This window comes from Corythoichthys intestinalis, chromosome 13, assembly GCF_030265065.1.
Source record: "Corythoichthys intestinalis isolate RoL2023-P3 chromosome 13, ASM3026506v1, whole genome shotgun sequence".
Lineage (NCBI taxonomy): Eukaryota > Metazoa > Chordata > Actinopteri > Syngnathiformes > Syngnathidae > Corythoichthys > Corythoichthys intestinalis.
This window is the reverse complement of record NC_080407.1, coordinates 23,722,547-23,739,205: the sequence shown is the minus strand read 5'-3', so window position 1 is coordinate 23,739,205 and position 16,659 is coordinate 23,722,547. Positions and strand designations below refer to the sequence as shown.

General features: G+C 41.5%; 2 protein-coding genes across 2 annotated transcripts in view; one reads left to right on the top strand and one right to left on the bottom strand.

The window, feature by feature from the left end:
- Positions 1-2,364: 2,364 nt before the first annotated feature.
- Positions 2,365-16,329, bottom strand: LOC130928088 (zinc finger protein 773-like). Its single transcript, XM_057854315.1, has 2 exons — positions 16,068-16,329; positions 2,365-3,172 (listed from the first exon to the last, which is right to left on the bottom strand). Exons 1-2 carry the CDS (start codon positions 16,276-16,278, stop codon positions 2,418-2,420), a joined length of 966 nt encoding a protein of 321 aa, XP_057710298.1. The 5' UTR covers positions 16,279-16,329; the 3' UTR covers positions 2,365-2,417.
- LOC130928015 (oocyte zinc finger protein XlCOF6-like) overlaps positions 15,588-16,659 on the top strand; it is a 40,073-nt gene continuing 39,001 nt past the window's right edge. Inside the window, exon 1 of the mRNA XM_057854189.1 lies at positions 15,588-15,863. Within this exon, the coding sequence (XP_057710172.1) occupies positions 15,857-15,863 (7 nt within the window). The 5' untranslated portion in view covers positions 15,588-15,856. The remainder of the gene's footprint in view (positions 15,864-16,659) is intronic.

The window sequence follows — 16,659 nt, the reverse complement described above, 5'->3', positions numbered from 1 at the left end:
TATATATATATTTCTGTCTCCATCCATGTGCCCGTGTATAATGCGCACCCATGATTTTACAAGTTGATTTTGGGGGAAAAATGTGCATTATATTCGGGAAATTACGGTAGTCTGAAAGAGAGAGAGTATTAGATTAGTAAATAATGGCACTTGAGAATTATATCGGGTGAGCCAATTCTTTTGGCAATAGTGTGGATTCACATCGTACAAGGATTAGACAAAGCACATGTAAGGCACCAAAAGTGCCAACCCTCAACAGGATTTGAGGAAGCTCTACAGAATACAATTGTCCTGCATGCAAAATCTGATGAAGGCAGCCAGTATAACAGGCAAAATAGTCATTGGCCACTGCTTCTCACACCAACACTAGTGATGGGACAAAATGGGCCGTGGTTCCGAAGCTTGTGTCGAGTAATGGGAGGGGTGTTTCCACGAAGCTTGTATCGAGGCGCGCGACATTTCGGCAAAACTCAGAAATGGTAAATGGTGTTATACTTATATAGCGCTTTTCCATGATGACGTGTAAAGCCTCGCCTGCCGGCTGAATCACGTAAACGCTTCGGGAGTGGTCCGAAGTTTGGCGCGCATTGCAAACACAGTACAGACTACGGTATAAATTGGTTGCACAACGCAATGGCGATCGCCTGTTATCTCACTTTTTGTGGATTTTGGGCTCCAATACTTGTTACACCTGTGCGCAAAAGTGCGACTTGTGCAATCTTTTTTCGAGCCTTGTCCGTTGCTTGCGATGGAACCTGCGCGAAAAAGGCGATCCGGCCCTGTATGGGAACATTTTGATTTGATTGCTTCCAATAAGGTAAGGGAGAAAAACTTCATTAATCCCCAAACACCCTAGCTGATGCAACCCTCGAGGTCCAAAAGTACCTTCTGAACCAAACATCGATAGAATGAACAATCGATTAGTGTACCGGGAGACACATAAAAATACCTACCCAAATTTATATAATATGGCACTTGCATTACACTTGCACCCCAGCTTCATCTGTGCCTTGTGAAAGAATATTTTCTAAAGCTGTTGAAATATTGTCCAAAAAAAGAAAAGCCAGCCACTGTGGGAAAGCTATTATTTCTAAATAAAAATGAATAACAAACTATCCTTAACATTTGTTGTATTTTGTTCACAAACTAAATTACTAACATAAGCACATTTATATCTTTGGCTTAACCCTGTAATGCCTGCAATATGATGCAACTGTCAGAGAATCACAAAATTTGAAAAAATAGGTCTTAATGAAACTTTTTTTACAATTTGGTAAACAGAAAAAAATGTGTAATAAGCGCTGTAATATCTATAACCAGGGGTGCACATAATTTTTTGCCTAGGTTCTCAGAGGAGGACCTGGAGATGTGACTTGGTCCTCATTGAGCTTGAGAGCCGACCCGCCTGATGAGATAAATTTATGACAAGCTTTACTTAGAGCCAATTAACTTTAATTAATTATATTAACAATTAATGCTTGATTAACATCAACTGGCACAACAAAATTGCCATTACTTTGAAGTGAAATGTAAAGAAATAAAAAGCACCAATTCAAAATAAAGGGCATTATGTGGCTCCCACATTAACTCCAACCCTTTTTAAAAGTGGGATGTCCTCCTCATAAGACCTTATTGAACGTGCATGTTTAGCTTTGTAAAATGCGAGCAAAAACACGTTTGTCAGTGCACGTCGCTGTTCATTACCTTTATTCCGCCACTTGTCCATAGGGCGAGCGGGGTCCTGTTTGACATCGATAGTTTGCTTAATTGCCACATACTCTGTTTTTTTCGTGCTTTTCAAAGTTTGGATGGCTGAAATTCTTTGACCCTACATAAAATGCGCTGCTCTTATCGGGGACATTGGGATTCTCACAGCACATTTTGTACCGCATTTCCGTGCGAGCATCATTTGCTTCTAGCCATGGTACCTCCTACTTTTCAGCAAAAGTCCTTTTTTTCGGTAGCTCCGGTAACGTCTCTGTCGTCTGTCTGTCTTTTGACGGGGGTGGGGGAACACGGAAGTAATTACTCAGTGTGGCCTGCCTGTGACATTTTGAGAAGTTATTTTCTCGTGTCCGCCGCAAATACGGTGGTCAGCCATCGGTACGCAAAAGCGTATGGAAGTCGTTGAGGGCCAGCGCGTTTGTCTACGTCCGGTACGCATGCGCGCATGCGGACCACTTATGTGCACCCCTGTCTATAACCCTTGCTTAATCCTTTTTTTTTTTCTCATGGAACCTTCAGATGCATGATTTGACTTGCATCCATTATTTTTTATTTTGAATAAAGATATTTCTAAATTCTGAATTAGTCTCAAAATCATGAAATTCTAAGTGTATCAATTGTGATACATTTGGCAAGAAAGGGTTTTAAGCAAATAGCCATTGAATTCTTAACACTGTTGAACTCTTGGGCTTCTAGACCACTTGACGGCACCATAGAGTAAATGAAGCATCATGAAGCTTTGCTACATGTGTAAACGTGTGTCCAACACACACGTGTTTAATCCGATCCTTCCGAGCGAATCCTTGACCACAAACTGAGCAGGAAAAATGTGTATCGCCAGTGTGGATTCTTGTGTGTTTTGTCAAGTTTCCCACCTGACCAAAACTTTTTCCACAAACTGAGAAGGAAAAAAGTTTTTCGCCAATGTGGGTACATGTGTGTCGTTTGAAGTTGGACTTTCGACTGAATCTTTGACCACCAACTGAGCAGACAAAAGGCTTTTCACCAGTGTGGATCCTCATATGCCTACGACTATTTTGCTTAGTAGCAAAGGTTTTCCCACTCTGAGAGCATTTGCAGAGTTTGTCGTCACTGTGAGATGTCTTATGACCATCATCCTTGTAAGTTGAGTGTGACGTGGCGCCATCTCTGTCTGATGGAGCAATGTAAAGATCTGCTTGCAATCCTTCTGTTGAGCTGCTGCGACTCTCCCCGCTTGGAGGCTCCGCCCCTCTGCTGGCCTCACTCGGACCGTCTTCACTCTTTAAGGGCTCACCAGTCAACCTGGTGATATGCTCCTCTTCTTTACCAAAGGGCAGCTCGTCCTCCTCCTTTTTGATTGGAAGTTGCTGTTCTCTCTCCTTCTCCTCCTCTTTGATTTGGGGGAGCTCAACATCCTCTCTTATGCCAGAAGAGTCCGGCTCAGCACCAAGACTTTTTCTGAGACCTGCAAGACACAAGAAAACATGTGATACATTTTATGGACCACCACCGTGTCATCGGCCAGTCTTTTACCTTTTTGTAAAACTTGGAGAAGACGAGTACAGTTATCCCTCAGCGCGGATTCAGTACATTGCAGGGTTTAAAAAAATATTCAATTAAAAAAAAAAAAGTGAAAAAATCCACGTCGTTTCATTTTGAGACACAAGAGACATTGTTTCGAATAGAGATGCGACCGAAAACTCGGCGCCGAAAACTATCGGCTAAAAATGTCAGCTTAAAGGTTGGCAACATTAACATTCTTTGCCAGCTCTCCCACTTTTAATGAATTTGACGTCAAGAGTCGTCAATGGCAGCCAATGAGTTTATATAAAACGCTCAACAGGCCAGTTACAGATGCATTACCTATTTTTCATGGTTGAGCCAAAATGTGTTGAATTACAACATGCATACTACAGTAAATATTCAGATACTCTTGTCATATATATAATACTGGATATTTTGATTGAAATTGTAAATGCATCCCTCTCCCCCCATCCAGATCCCTGAGGTCGAAATGCCCCAAGAGAACAAGAAGAACAACAGGATACAGTCGTCTATTATTGCCACAGTGTCCAAATATAAGCCAGGCTCGTTGGAACAATGTGAAGGGAAAAGGTACCGTTCTCGCACACACCATATTATTGTTTGCATTAGTCTAACACATTCATCTAACTATAGTTTCGGAAGACTTAGGCAGACTCCACTCAGTGCCCTTGACACAGTGAAGTTAATCACCTTATCGGGGCTCCTGAGGGGGAAAAGGAAAAATGATACCATTTCTCGTAGGCACCGTCTAACTGTTTGCATTACTCGAACACACGTAACATAATTAACCAGGGAATACTACCATTTCTCATATTTACTGCAGGACTGCACCTAATATAAAATAAATAGCACACCATAGTTTAATGAAAAGCAGCATATATACACAACGACATCTTATCATAGAAGCCCAACATATGCATCACGAGCAAGATTGACGCACCAAAACTTGCAAATCAGTTCTGCAAGGACAAAGTGCTCTTTGTCCTAAAACAAGTAGAGCCAGCCCGGATAACAAAATTGATAGCGGGCGCTTGTGACGTCAAGACCAACGTCGGTCGCTGTGGCAACCACATCCCATCCACGCACGAACCTAAACAGCCCGAAACCGGCCAGAGAGGGATGATCCCAAAGCAACGCCCGGACACACCTTCGACCGGCCCACGGACTTAGAAAACACTGGACACTGAGATAAGACAGATTTTGCTGCTTGGAAACATGTAGCCTTGTTTTGGATCCAGAATTGTCCCTCCGTCATCTGTTTTTGCCTTGTTTTTGACCATTGTCGACGAATAAATTGTCAACCTGCTTTCGGCGAGTCTTTTTCAAACTTTTGGAACATGGAGTCAGTACAAAGGGTTAACATCAGAGATGAACGCGCGAAGTTCCGCCTTCCTGGTTGGCGCGCGCGGAGGCAGCATCGGCAGAGCAGCACTTTGTTCAGGTGTCGCTGATTCCGTGCGGCTTGTCTGGGGAGGCGAATTTCAATAAATGTGCCAAAGAAAATGCGCTTGCTCTTTGGATTGGGTGTACCGGGCTACCTGCTTCTGTTGCAGCCTGGATAGGGATATCAGAATGAACACTCAAACCACGATGTTTTGCCTTCAATAGCTCAAAGGAGAATTGTATTTAACATAAAATGTCCAAGAAAACAGGAAAAACGTATCAAAAATATATCATTAGCATTCTAAATAATGTGCACTTTCCCAAAGGCTTTTTCATATAGTCAGTTTTACAGACAAAGAAAAAAATCATAAACATGTTAATTTCTCTCAAGCTTCTGTTAGACATGTAATACAAAGTTGCAAACTATGTCAAAGAAGATAAATATAAACACGAACAACCAAACAATTGACCTTATCGGCCGTTAATGACGGCCATTTTACCCCTTAACTGGCGAACTAGCTAAGACAATACAGAGAAAAGTGGCATTTTTAACATTCACAGAAAAGTAATACAAATATATATCAAAACGAAATATTTACAAATGTATATGTAAATGCTTTGTGCAGTGTTTCATACCTGGATAGGGATATCAGAATGAACACTCAAACCACGATGTTTTGCCTTCAATAGCTCAAAGGAGAATGAGGCAAAGTGGCGAGCTTTCCCTTTTCCTTCATTCAGCAGACACTACTAGTCGATCGCCGATCATTTTTCTCACTGAGGCTAAACTAGGAGAGCAGGTCTCACATCGTTTCAGTTATTTTAAAAATGATTTCAATGAATGCTAATAATGTTATCCATTTCAAAATCCGTTTTTAACCCCTTCTTCAACACTAACATTTTACCACGTTTTTTTTTTCATCTGTCTTTTTAATTAACATATATATGAATTTTATCAATCATGGGATATTTCCAATCTATTACACACTCCCCTGCAGAAAAAGATGTCGTCCCGACATCATAGGTTTATGAGATAAAATGAACCGTTTTGCAAGTAATTGTAACTGCAGAAAATAGTGGTTGTTTTTGTCTGAGAATTTTTCTGAAACACAATGGCACTAAATAAACTATCAATCAATACGCTCGCATATCGTGAGGCTGGTATGTTTGGAATGGGTTTGTCCACACTGTCACCAACTGACCTTCTCTGTACTGCAAAGATGGATACTGGTAAGGCTCTCTTCTTGTGTGTGATGTACTACAGCATGATGGAGTTCCCAGCCGGTCATAGGTAAGGATTTCAGGAGGTCGTCTTTCTCTTCTTGGGTATCTACCATTATGTTCTTCGTTTCCTCCTGAACCACTGTGGAGCGATATCGGAACTTCCTCTTGAAACTCTACCCGTGGCTCAACATCACTCTGATTTTCATCTCTCAAAAACACATCATCTTGTCGTCTTCCAGCTGTGTTTGTGTGAGGTCCACGTTCATCAGTGTCTAATGCTGGTGTCTCTCGAGTTGGCTCAGTAGTCATGTCTGTAATGGGTGCTTGATACTCTACTACTGGCTTGTAATAGTACACACACTCATCTTCGTCACTCTCTTGCTCTTGGTCTGTTTCTTCTGCAAGGGTTGTATTTTTCTTTTGTTTAAGTGCTGGTTGCGGATGAATTTCCAAAGGTAAATGATCACATGGTAATAACAGGTTTCGGTGCAATGTTCTTGTTCTTCCTCTGCCCTTTTCAGGTTTGATTTCATACACTGGGTTATTTTCTCCAACTTGACGAATCACAATATGGATATCCTCTTCCCAGTGATTACGAAGCTTTCCTGTGCCTCCTCGAGGCGTCAAATTCCGAACCAGAACACGGTCACCAGGACACAAGACAGATGTTCTCACTCTGCTATCATAGTGTCTTTTACCCCTCTCAGTTGATTTTTTTATATTTGCTTGGACAATTTCGTTTGCTTCCTGCATTTCTCTTTTCCATTTCTCCATGTATGTTCGGTGGTCTTCATTTCCTACTTCAGTTGTAAGACCAAATACGAGATCAATTGGCAATCTTGGTGACCTTCCGAATAACAGGTAGAAGGGAGAAAAACCTGTGACTTCACATCGAGTGCAATTATAGGCGTAGATCAGTTTGTTCAATGATTCTTTCCAATTTGTCTTTTGCTTTTCTGTAAGTGTTCTCAGCATCTGAAGCAGTGTCCTGTTAAAGCGTTCAACTTGACCATTTCCTTGGGGATGATATGGTGTTGTCCGCGAACCAAGTACACCACAATTTTTCTTTAGCTGGGCAAAAAGCTGATTCTCAAATTCGCCCCCTTGATCATGGTGTATCCACGCCGGTAGTCCAAACTTCAGGGCAAAATCATTGAATATACGATCAGCTACTACTTTAGCAGACTTGGAGGTGGTGGCATAAGCCTGTGCAAAACGAGTGAAGTGGTCAACGATTACAAGAATATACTCATATCCCCCCTTACATTTGTCCAAGTGGAGGAAGTCAATTGAAACAAGTTCAAACGGTTGAGTCGTGACAATGCTGGTAAGCGGTGCCCTTGTTTCTTTACTTGGTGTTTTTTGTTTTAAACATGTACAAGTTCTTGCCACATAATGTTCTATTTCTTTTTGCATGTAAGGCCAAAAGAATCTGTCTCGGATCAATGACGTTGTTCGATCGATGCCTTGATGGCCCATGTCATCATGTAATTCTTTCAATACCTTGCTCTTGTACTGTTCAGGTAACACCAGCTGGGTTCTGTTTGTTGTCTTTCGACGGAGAATGCCATTTTCATCAATTCGTAGTCTTTCCCATTCCCGTAGTAAGCATTTGCTGTGGAAACTAAGGGCTGTGAACTCTTGTCCCAAAGGTTTCTTGTTTTCCAATTTGAAGTGCAATATTGGAGCAATGTCCTTGTCGTTTTGTTGCGCTAGCTTGATTTCAGCCATTGAAAAAGGCTTTTGTGTTTCTTCGTCCACTTTTGACCAATGCTGAGATGCCAGTATTGGACCAATTCCTGGTGGACTGGAGTCTTGAACCTGAACAGCATAGGCTGTCGCTGCCACACAGTCTGATGATAGCTCCTCTTTGCACTGTTCCATCATTTCTTCAATATTTACAGGCATTCTCGACAGACTGTCGGCATCCACATTTTCTTTCCCTGGCCGATAGCGAATGGTAAAATGGAAGTCTGTCAGTTCTGCTACCCATCGGCAACCTGTGGCATTGAGTTTTGCGCTTGACATGACATATGTAAGTGGATTATTGTCAGTAAACACAGTGAAAGTTGGTGCATAAAACAGATAATCTCTGAATTTTTCTGTGATGGCCCATTTTAATGCAAGGAATTCCAACTTTCCTGAATGAAGATGATAATTTTTTTCAGCAGCAGTCAGTGTTCGGGAACCATATGCTATGACGCGGTGTTTGTCGTTTTGTCGCTGGTATAAAACTGCTCCCAGACCTTGATTTGAGGCATCCGTGTGCAGGATAAATGGCCGTGAGAAGTCTGGGAATCCAAGGACTGGAGGCTCAGTTAGACAATCTATTAACTGTGACAGTATGCACTGATGATCCTCAGTCCAGTCAATCGGTTTTTGTGATGGTACTCCTTTTTTCTTTCCTGTAGAACGTCTTATACTTGCCCTGTTTTGCGGTGCATTAGCGTCTTCTGTTCCTTTCAGCAAGTCATAAAGTGGACCCGCTATGCGTGAAAAGTCCTGGATGTATTGTCGATAATAGCTCAACAAGCCCATAACAGCTCGGAGCTCTCCAACAGTGCTTGGTTTTTTTTCTTTCAAGCCTCTCACAGCGATGGTGTCAGCTGGGTCAATTCTGCTACCTTCGGCTGAGACAATCCTTCCAAGATAGCGAACTTCATGTTTAAACAATTCACATTTGCTGGGTTTCAATTTGACTCCGTATTTTCTCAACAGCTGGAGGACCTTTCTGACGTGGTTGACATGGTGGTCGAATGACTGACTGTATACCAACGTGTCATTCAAGTAGGGGACACAGATGGTGTCTCGTACTTCCTCCAGACACTCTTCCATACAGCGTTGAAAGGCTGCAGGTGCATTCATCAGTCCAAATGGAATCCTTATCCATTCATACAAGCCCCATGGAGTCACAAATGCTGTTAAATGTCTACTGTCCTCATCCATGAACCCTTGATGATAGGCCTTTCCTTGATCTAGTAAGGAAAACCATGAGTTTCCACCAAGACTGTCAAGGATGTCTTGAACACGGGGAATTGGCTGTCTGTCAGGATGTGTCTTCTTATTTAATGCTCTGTAATCTATACAAAGACGCAAACTTCCATCTTTTTTTCTGACACAGACAATTGGTGAGGCGTAAGATGAGTTTGATTTCTTCACCCACCCTTGGGCAATGAGATTGTGCAAGTATTCTTTCATTTCTTTGTACAGAGGCTTTGGTACTGACAGATAGGTCCGTGCAACTGGATCTACATCTTTCAAGGAAATTCTCAATTTCAATTTCTCAATTTGCCCAATGTCATCATCCGATTTAGAAAAAGAGGAGCACTCTTCGCGGAGCATATTTTTTACCACTTCTCTCTCTAGTTCTGGCAGATGGTTTAAGTCAATTGGTGGATCCCATAAGCATTTCGCGACTGGTTCAGCATCTACACTTATTTGACTCACTGAGACGATGGGTGACCTCTCCAAAATGGATGCTGGGTGAACAGCTTGGATTTGCTGCACTGTGCCCACAACAGTTCTTCCTGATAACTCAATGTCGTGATCAGTTGGATTTTGTACATCAATAACAACATAAGGTTTAACACCCCGTCTGACTGTTACTAGAGTGTCACAGAATTCAAGCCCTTCAGTCCACTTTGGATTTATGTCGGGTTCAAAGAGAAGTGTTGTGTTCTCCTTAAATGGCTCTTTTTGCACTTTACAGTCAATCCGAACAGAGGTGTGTTTGGGGACAAGTGTTCGCTCTTTAGTTGTCTTTACAGTATACTCACACGATTGTTCACTGGTCACCAGGTCGATAAAAGCTAGAACACAGTCATTCTCGAGGCTGGGGAAAGCTGTCTTTAATGTTTCATGGAATTGCTCTTTTCTTACAGTATCCAACTGTTCTGCTGTATAGGTTTTTACCAGCTGCTCAATGACATTGTAACCCAGGATGGGCTGTGAGAGCCTTCCCCCTTTCATCACCAACATGGGAACAATAAATTTTTTTGAATTGGCATCTTCTGCAACTAATCCAAAAGTGACTTCAACGAACCCTTCATAAGGCATACTTTGTCCATTAGCAGCTGTAATTGTAAAATCATCAGACATATCAAGAAGTTCAGAAATATCTCTGAGCTTTTCTTTTGGCAAGTTCTCGCTTTTCCACTTTTCATCAACAATACACACTTGAGAACCCGTATCCCACAATGCATGAGTCTTGTGGCCTTGTATGTAGCACTCAACAACACATCGTTTCCCTACCAAAGAGATGATATTAGATTTGTCATCCTCTTCCTTGGTGATGCCATTTTTCTTAGAACGTGGATGATCGTCACATTGTTTTTTGTGTGTTGGCCAATGTTCAACTTGACAGGTTTTTGAACAGTAATATGTTTTATTACAAGAGGCACATTTTCTTAGTCTTAGATTTTTTCCAGTAATACCACAATAAGTGCAATATTGTTGGGACAATCTGTTGCAGGCTACTCTCTGTCCCGTGGGGGTAGCCCTCTTCCATTTAAAGAACTGTCCTGGTCCTGTCTCACCACCCTCATTTTGCAACCTGCGAGAAAATGTTCATCACTGCCACACCTATAACAATGGTTGCAAGTCTCACTTCCATTCTGTCGACAGCCAATACATTTTCTGGGACCTGAGCGAATTGTTACAGGCGGATGGCGCTGTGGAGCAAACCCCTGTTGATATTGAGCTGTCCCTCCTCTTTGCCCTGGTCCTTTGGGAGGCCAGTACATTTGTGGTTGATGCTGGAACATGTAGGGTGGGGCATATTCTTGGGCGACAGGTGAAGCCTGACACTGTGTTGGCAATGAGTTTGATTGTTGCATTGATTCTCTAATTTGTGCCACTTCAACGCTTAAATTTTTCAGTGTGGCCATGTCAGAGCGCATTTCCTTCAGTTCATTTAGGACATCAGACTGAATTTTACTTGAACGTTCTGATATTATATTTTTACATTCTTTATCCGTAGATGTGTCAATTGACTGAACTGAATGTACAGTGGTTGATCGCACTTGGGAAAGTAATTTCTTCTTATTTTGTCTTTCTGTTTCGTTGGCACAAGCAATATTAAGTTTCTCGAATAGTACTTCATCACTTGTTGTTGTTTGTTGTAGGTATGGCTGAAGATCACTCTTAACACTTTCACTTTGCAGACCAGTAAGGACAGTGTGGAGAAACATACTTTGCACGAGGATGGGATCATATCTTAGACCAGACTCAGCTTCTTGTGATGCAAACAAAATCTTTTGCCTCAAATCTAACGCACGTATCAGAAAATTTTGTGCCGTTTCCTTGTTACCTTGAACTTCGGACGTGAGTTGTTTGTATAGTTCCGTTGCACCTTTTTCTTGATAGTGAGATCTGAGAATTCTCCTTAATATAGGTAAAGTAAGGTTGGTTTTACCTTCTAAATAGCTACGAAGTTGTAAACCTGGTGCTATTGCCCTTATCACTGCATCAATTATCTCTAGTTCAGGAAATCCCTTGCTGATACCTTGCTCAATTTGGTGTGCGAGACTAGAAAAGGTAAGTTTATCTTTCTGGCCGGGCTCACCAATTTGACCTGATATTTTGAATTCTCTTCCCCACTGCAATGAAAGCCGGGGCTGTGGAATCTGTCTAGCGGATGCATAATTACGGTTTATATTGTCATTTTCCTCACTGACTGTATTTTTGGTTTCGTCAGTCTTTGTTTTCTCCAGCCGTGACAATGCTAATGCTAGCTGTAACTCCTTAATTTGTTCTTCTAAGCGCATTTCCTCTAAAGGTTGATTGGCTTGCTCTTTTTGAAACACCACCTGTTGTTCACGCAAAGCTGCATTTTTTTGTGTTTTAGCAAGTTGTTGTAGCTCAACAACCTTATCATTTAGGGCCAAAAGTTCTGCCATGCCCTCATCCTCAAGTTCGCTAAAGTCTTTTGTCTCTAAATACATTGTTATATATGCTACAATAGACGGACGACTTTTTGCCGACACCATTTCAAGCTCAGAACCAGTAATACATAGAAAATCACAAATTTCAATTAAACTGTCCTTTGTTAATGTATAAAGAGCACCACCAACTTGAAGTTTCAAGTCCTCGATCTCCATAGACGCCATTTCAATCTCCAACTCGTGGCCAATGCTGATGTGGTGCGATAACTTCTTTGCAGATTGGACACCTTGGCTCTCTTGGCACTCGTAGTTAACCTCAGATCGCAAGCGTCTTTCTGCAGGCGTTAAACCACCACACGTTCTGGACCCCTCAGGCTGTAGATGTGTAATGGGTTGAATGAAAACAGGACTTCTATTCCAGATAGCAGGTCCTTGTCACATCCATCCCGGACGAGCCCCCAATATGTTGCAGCCTGGATAGGGATATCAGAATGAACACTCAAACCACGATGTTTTGCCTTCAATAGCTCAAAGGAGAATTGTATTTAACATAAAATGTCCAAGAAAACAGGAAAAACGTATCAAAAATATATCATTAGCATTCTAAATAATGTGCACTTTCCCAAAGGCTTTTTCATATAGTCAGTTTTACAGACAAAGAAAAAAATCATAAACATGTTAATTTCTCTCAAGCTTCTGTTAGACATGTAATACAAAGTTGCAAACTATGTCAAAGAAGATAAATATAAACACGAACAACCAAACAATTGACCTTATCGGCCGTTAATGACGGCCATTTTACCCCTTAACTGGCGAACTAGCTAAGACAATACAGAGAAAAGTGGCATTTTTAACATTCACAGAAAAGTAATACAAATATATATCAAAACGAAATATTTACAAATGTATATGTAAATGCTTTGTGCAGTGTTTCATACCTGGATAGGGATATCAGAATGAACACTCAAACCACGATGTTTTGCCTTCAATAGCTCAAAGGAGAATGAGGCAAAGTGGCGAGCTTTCCCTTTTCCTTCATTCAGCAGACACTACTAGTCGATCGCCGATCATTTTTCTCACTGAGGCTAAACTAGGAGAGCAGGTCTCACATCGTTTCAGTTATTTTAAAAATGATTTCAATGAATGCTAATAATGTTATCCATTTCAAAATCCGTTTTTAACCCCTTCTTCAACACTAACATTTTACCACTTTTTTTTTTTCATCTGTCTTTTTAATTAACATATATATGAATTTTATCAATCATGGGATATTTCCAATCTATTACACTTCCACAGGTGAGTTGCTGCAGTGCAATTCAATTTGGACTTGTTCTGAGTGGGCTAGGAGTCGGTTATTAGTTTTGTGTTGTCTTACAGTTATCAGGGTTTGGCCTATTTTAATTTCCAAACATGTGATGTATGCCTCCTAAAGTTCCTTATAAATTGCAAGCTACATTTGACTTGTACAACCCTGCACAGTAGTTATTTTATTTCCGTGCATTAATTGTGTAAATTTCACCAAAATAAAGCTTGTGTTGTAAAAATATGTGTTTACTTGACTGTCAATGTTCATTCGAAATTGTTGGCAACATTTTATACTAAAACTTTGCGTATCTATCAACCAATACTAGTCCATAATTTTTTTGAGTTTTCGTCAACTAAAACTAGACTAGAACTGTTGAGTTTTCATCAACTAGAACTTGTTTGAATATTCATCGACTAAAACTAGACTAAAACTACCCAAAAGACTGAGACTAAAATTAAAAGGGCTGCCAAAAACTACACTGGCAGATATGCAAATTTATTATTATCTTTTTTTTTTTTTTAATTATGCTAACGTTTGAGTGTGTTTGGGCGTGTTTGGCTGCTGGGCCAAGCTACCACTCAGCTAGTGACGATGTTTCAAGAGGACAGCCTCGCACTTCCACGTGCACAAAGAAATAAAATCTGACTAAGAATGGCTTTGATCTAAGGTGATGTGTGCGCTCGAGTGGAGTAATGTAATTCTATAACTTAGGTGCATATATTCTGTTTTTATTTCTTCATTGTACTTTTTCATTGCAGGAGAGAAAAGCAACAATCCTCTGTCACCTGATTACGTAAATGGTGCTATACTTGTATAGCGCCTCTCCACCTTTCAAGGCTCTCAAAGCGCTTTACACTACATCACCATCCACCTACTGGTGACGCAGCTGGTGATTAGCCTAGCAATGATCTTAATTGTGGTTGTCAGCCCAAAACCCTCTAAATATATATTAAATGCATCTTACCAGATATAAAATGACGTTTGGATAGTCCAAAATAGTCGTTTAGAGCCCAGTTTTCTCGTCGAGTTGCAGCAGTCAATCTCGGTCTACTCTTCGGGTCTCTCGGAATACGGTAAAACTTCAAGTCTCTCCGTCTATCTTCTCTGTTTTTGCAACCGACCGCCACACACGACTTCACCATTTTGATTATTAATGTTAACGAGCAGAAAAACACGCCATAATAGGAGGAATTTACGAAGCGCTAATGCATTAACATGACGAGTATACGGACAGCATGGCGCGGGGGTGTGGCTGTGACATCACGTGAGTAGGGTCTATACAATGCTGCTGCTACCAGCCAACGCAGCATGCTTGCTGTCACGAAAATAAAAATAAATCGAAAGTTTAATTTCTAAATATGGAACGACCTCATATTTACATCTCGCTCTATTGTATTTTTGTTTTTTAGTATTAAGATGATCGTATTGAATTTTTGCACTGGTATTAATAAAATAATCCGGTCAGCTCCCCTGTCGTCCCCGCATCTCAGATCGTCAAATGCTGACGAGAAATAATTGTTTGCTCTTTACGATGTCGCCTTTCTACTCTCATTAGTCTGTTAAGAAAAATGTAGACATATTGCGACATCTCCCGTGTCCGCGTGCGTTGTTTTTGGGCGCTTGAGTAGCACATGATGGACGGATTGACATAATTTGTCAAACCAACCAACACCTGACACGCTCTGACACGAAAAAAAAAATAAAACACTCGGAAAAAAATTGACATGTATATACAGTTTCATTGCAAATCAGTATTATGGTGATCATACGAAATATTTTTTTTCTGTGCACATATGAGGTAAATATCGCTGCCATGAAGCCTCCATGTAGTGACAGTTCTCTGCCCGGTTCACTGCCGTCACGCGACCGCAGCTCAGCTTTTGCTTGCCTCGTAGCTACCCGTGTTTTAAATTACTGTAAATTTGATAGTATGACGTCATAGGCAGTCACGAGTTTGTTGAGAAAAGTACTACTCTAAACCATGCTCGCTAGATTTGTGTGGTGTTTTTGTCTGTTTGAGCAGCATTTGATAGGCTCCACGTTAACAAATATGTGACAAAGTCATTTACTTTCATTTTCTGATTCGTTCACCGCATAGTCATTACTGGAAAATCAAGTTAGCAGCAAGCTAGGTCAGGAACCGGAGGACCGAGTCACTGAACAGAAAGTGACAAAACTCAGTCTTGCCCCCCTGCCTGCACGCTGGCTGCTTATTGGCCACACGTGGAAGTGAGTGACAGACGCCCTGATTCTGTTTCCGCTCCCTCCCCTGCCCGCGATGAAGCTGGCGTCTGATTGGTCGTGTGCGATGTCAGAAGACGCTGCCGCTTGCTCAACGCCCTCCCACGCAGCGAACAAGCACCACCTTCATAGAACGAATCAGTGCAGATGGGGATTAGTTCGGTCTCGTTCACCCAAACAATTTGTTCAAAAAGAACGAATCGTCCCAAGAGAGTCTGGCTGCAGCCAGACTCCTCTCGAATCGTTCGCGACCGATACAACACTAATCTGTACGCGCACGTCATGCGTCATGACGTAGAGGATGTGAGTGGTTGGAGTTGCCGTCCGATTGCTTTGGAAAAGTGGTGGTTCCAATCCACGAAGCCCAACGACGCAATGTAATCGACTGAAAGGTGTCATATATTTTTGCACAAGAATCCGTTCAATCTAGCTTCTGCTTCGAGTCGTCTGGGTGCACGTTGAAACTTCGAGGCCTGCTTTGTTAGCCTAGCCTAGTTTAGCAGCTAACAAAGAGAAACAACGCGCCTGGGATAAACACGTCGCCGCGCAAGCAAACGTCAAGTCCCAAATGTCAGGTAAGTAAGTTTACTTTTGACTCGCAAATAATATACATTACAATTACAATGTTTAAAGACACAAAATGTCTGATTAGTGCTCTCACTCAGCACCCCATTTTTTGTTTTCTATCTTTACTGTTTTTGTTATTAATCGTCTTTTACTAATTTGAATATCATGTAACGCACTTAAATTATTCTCATGTAACATTTCTACATATTTACCAATCGGAAAATGGAGCAACGACCTTTCACTCCGTAGAGTCCAGGGGTTTTCAACCCAGTCCTCAAGGCACACTGTGGGTCCTGGTTTTTGTTCCAGCCGATCCAGCAGAGACAGTTGAACCAATGAGGCTTCTGCTAAAACAAGCCACACCTGACTGCAATCAACTGATTGCACTTGTAAAACACCAGATTGGGGAAAAAGTGTTGTCATCTTGTTTGGTAAGAATGAAATCCTGCACCCACAGTGTGCCTTAGTGGAATAGGTTGGGAACCCCTGCTATAGACCAGGGGTCAGCAACCCTGGTCCTCGAGTGCCACTATCCAGCTTGTTTTCCATCTCTCCCTCCTTTGACACACCTGAATCAAATGATCAGCTCATCAGCAAGCTCTGCAATTAAGATCATTGCTAGGCTAATCGCCGACAACATACACGTATGTATGTCGTGAGAGTGCTATCGCTAAACCATATAAACATTAAAAGCCCTAGCTCCATTGACAAATGACATGAAATACATTAGACTTGACAGTGGATGTTAGCAAGAAGAAAAGATTTTGAATTGAAAATTTCGTAACTCACCTTCCGAGCACAAGA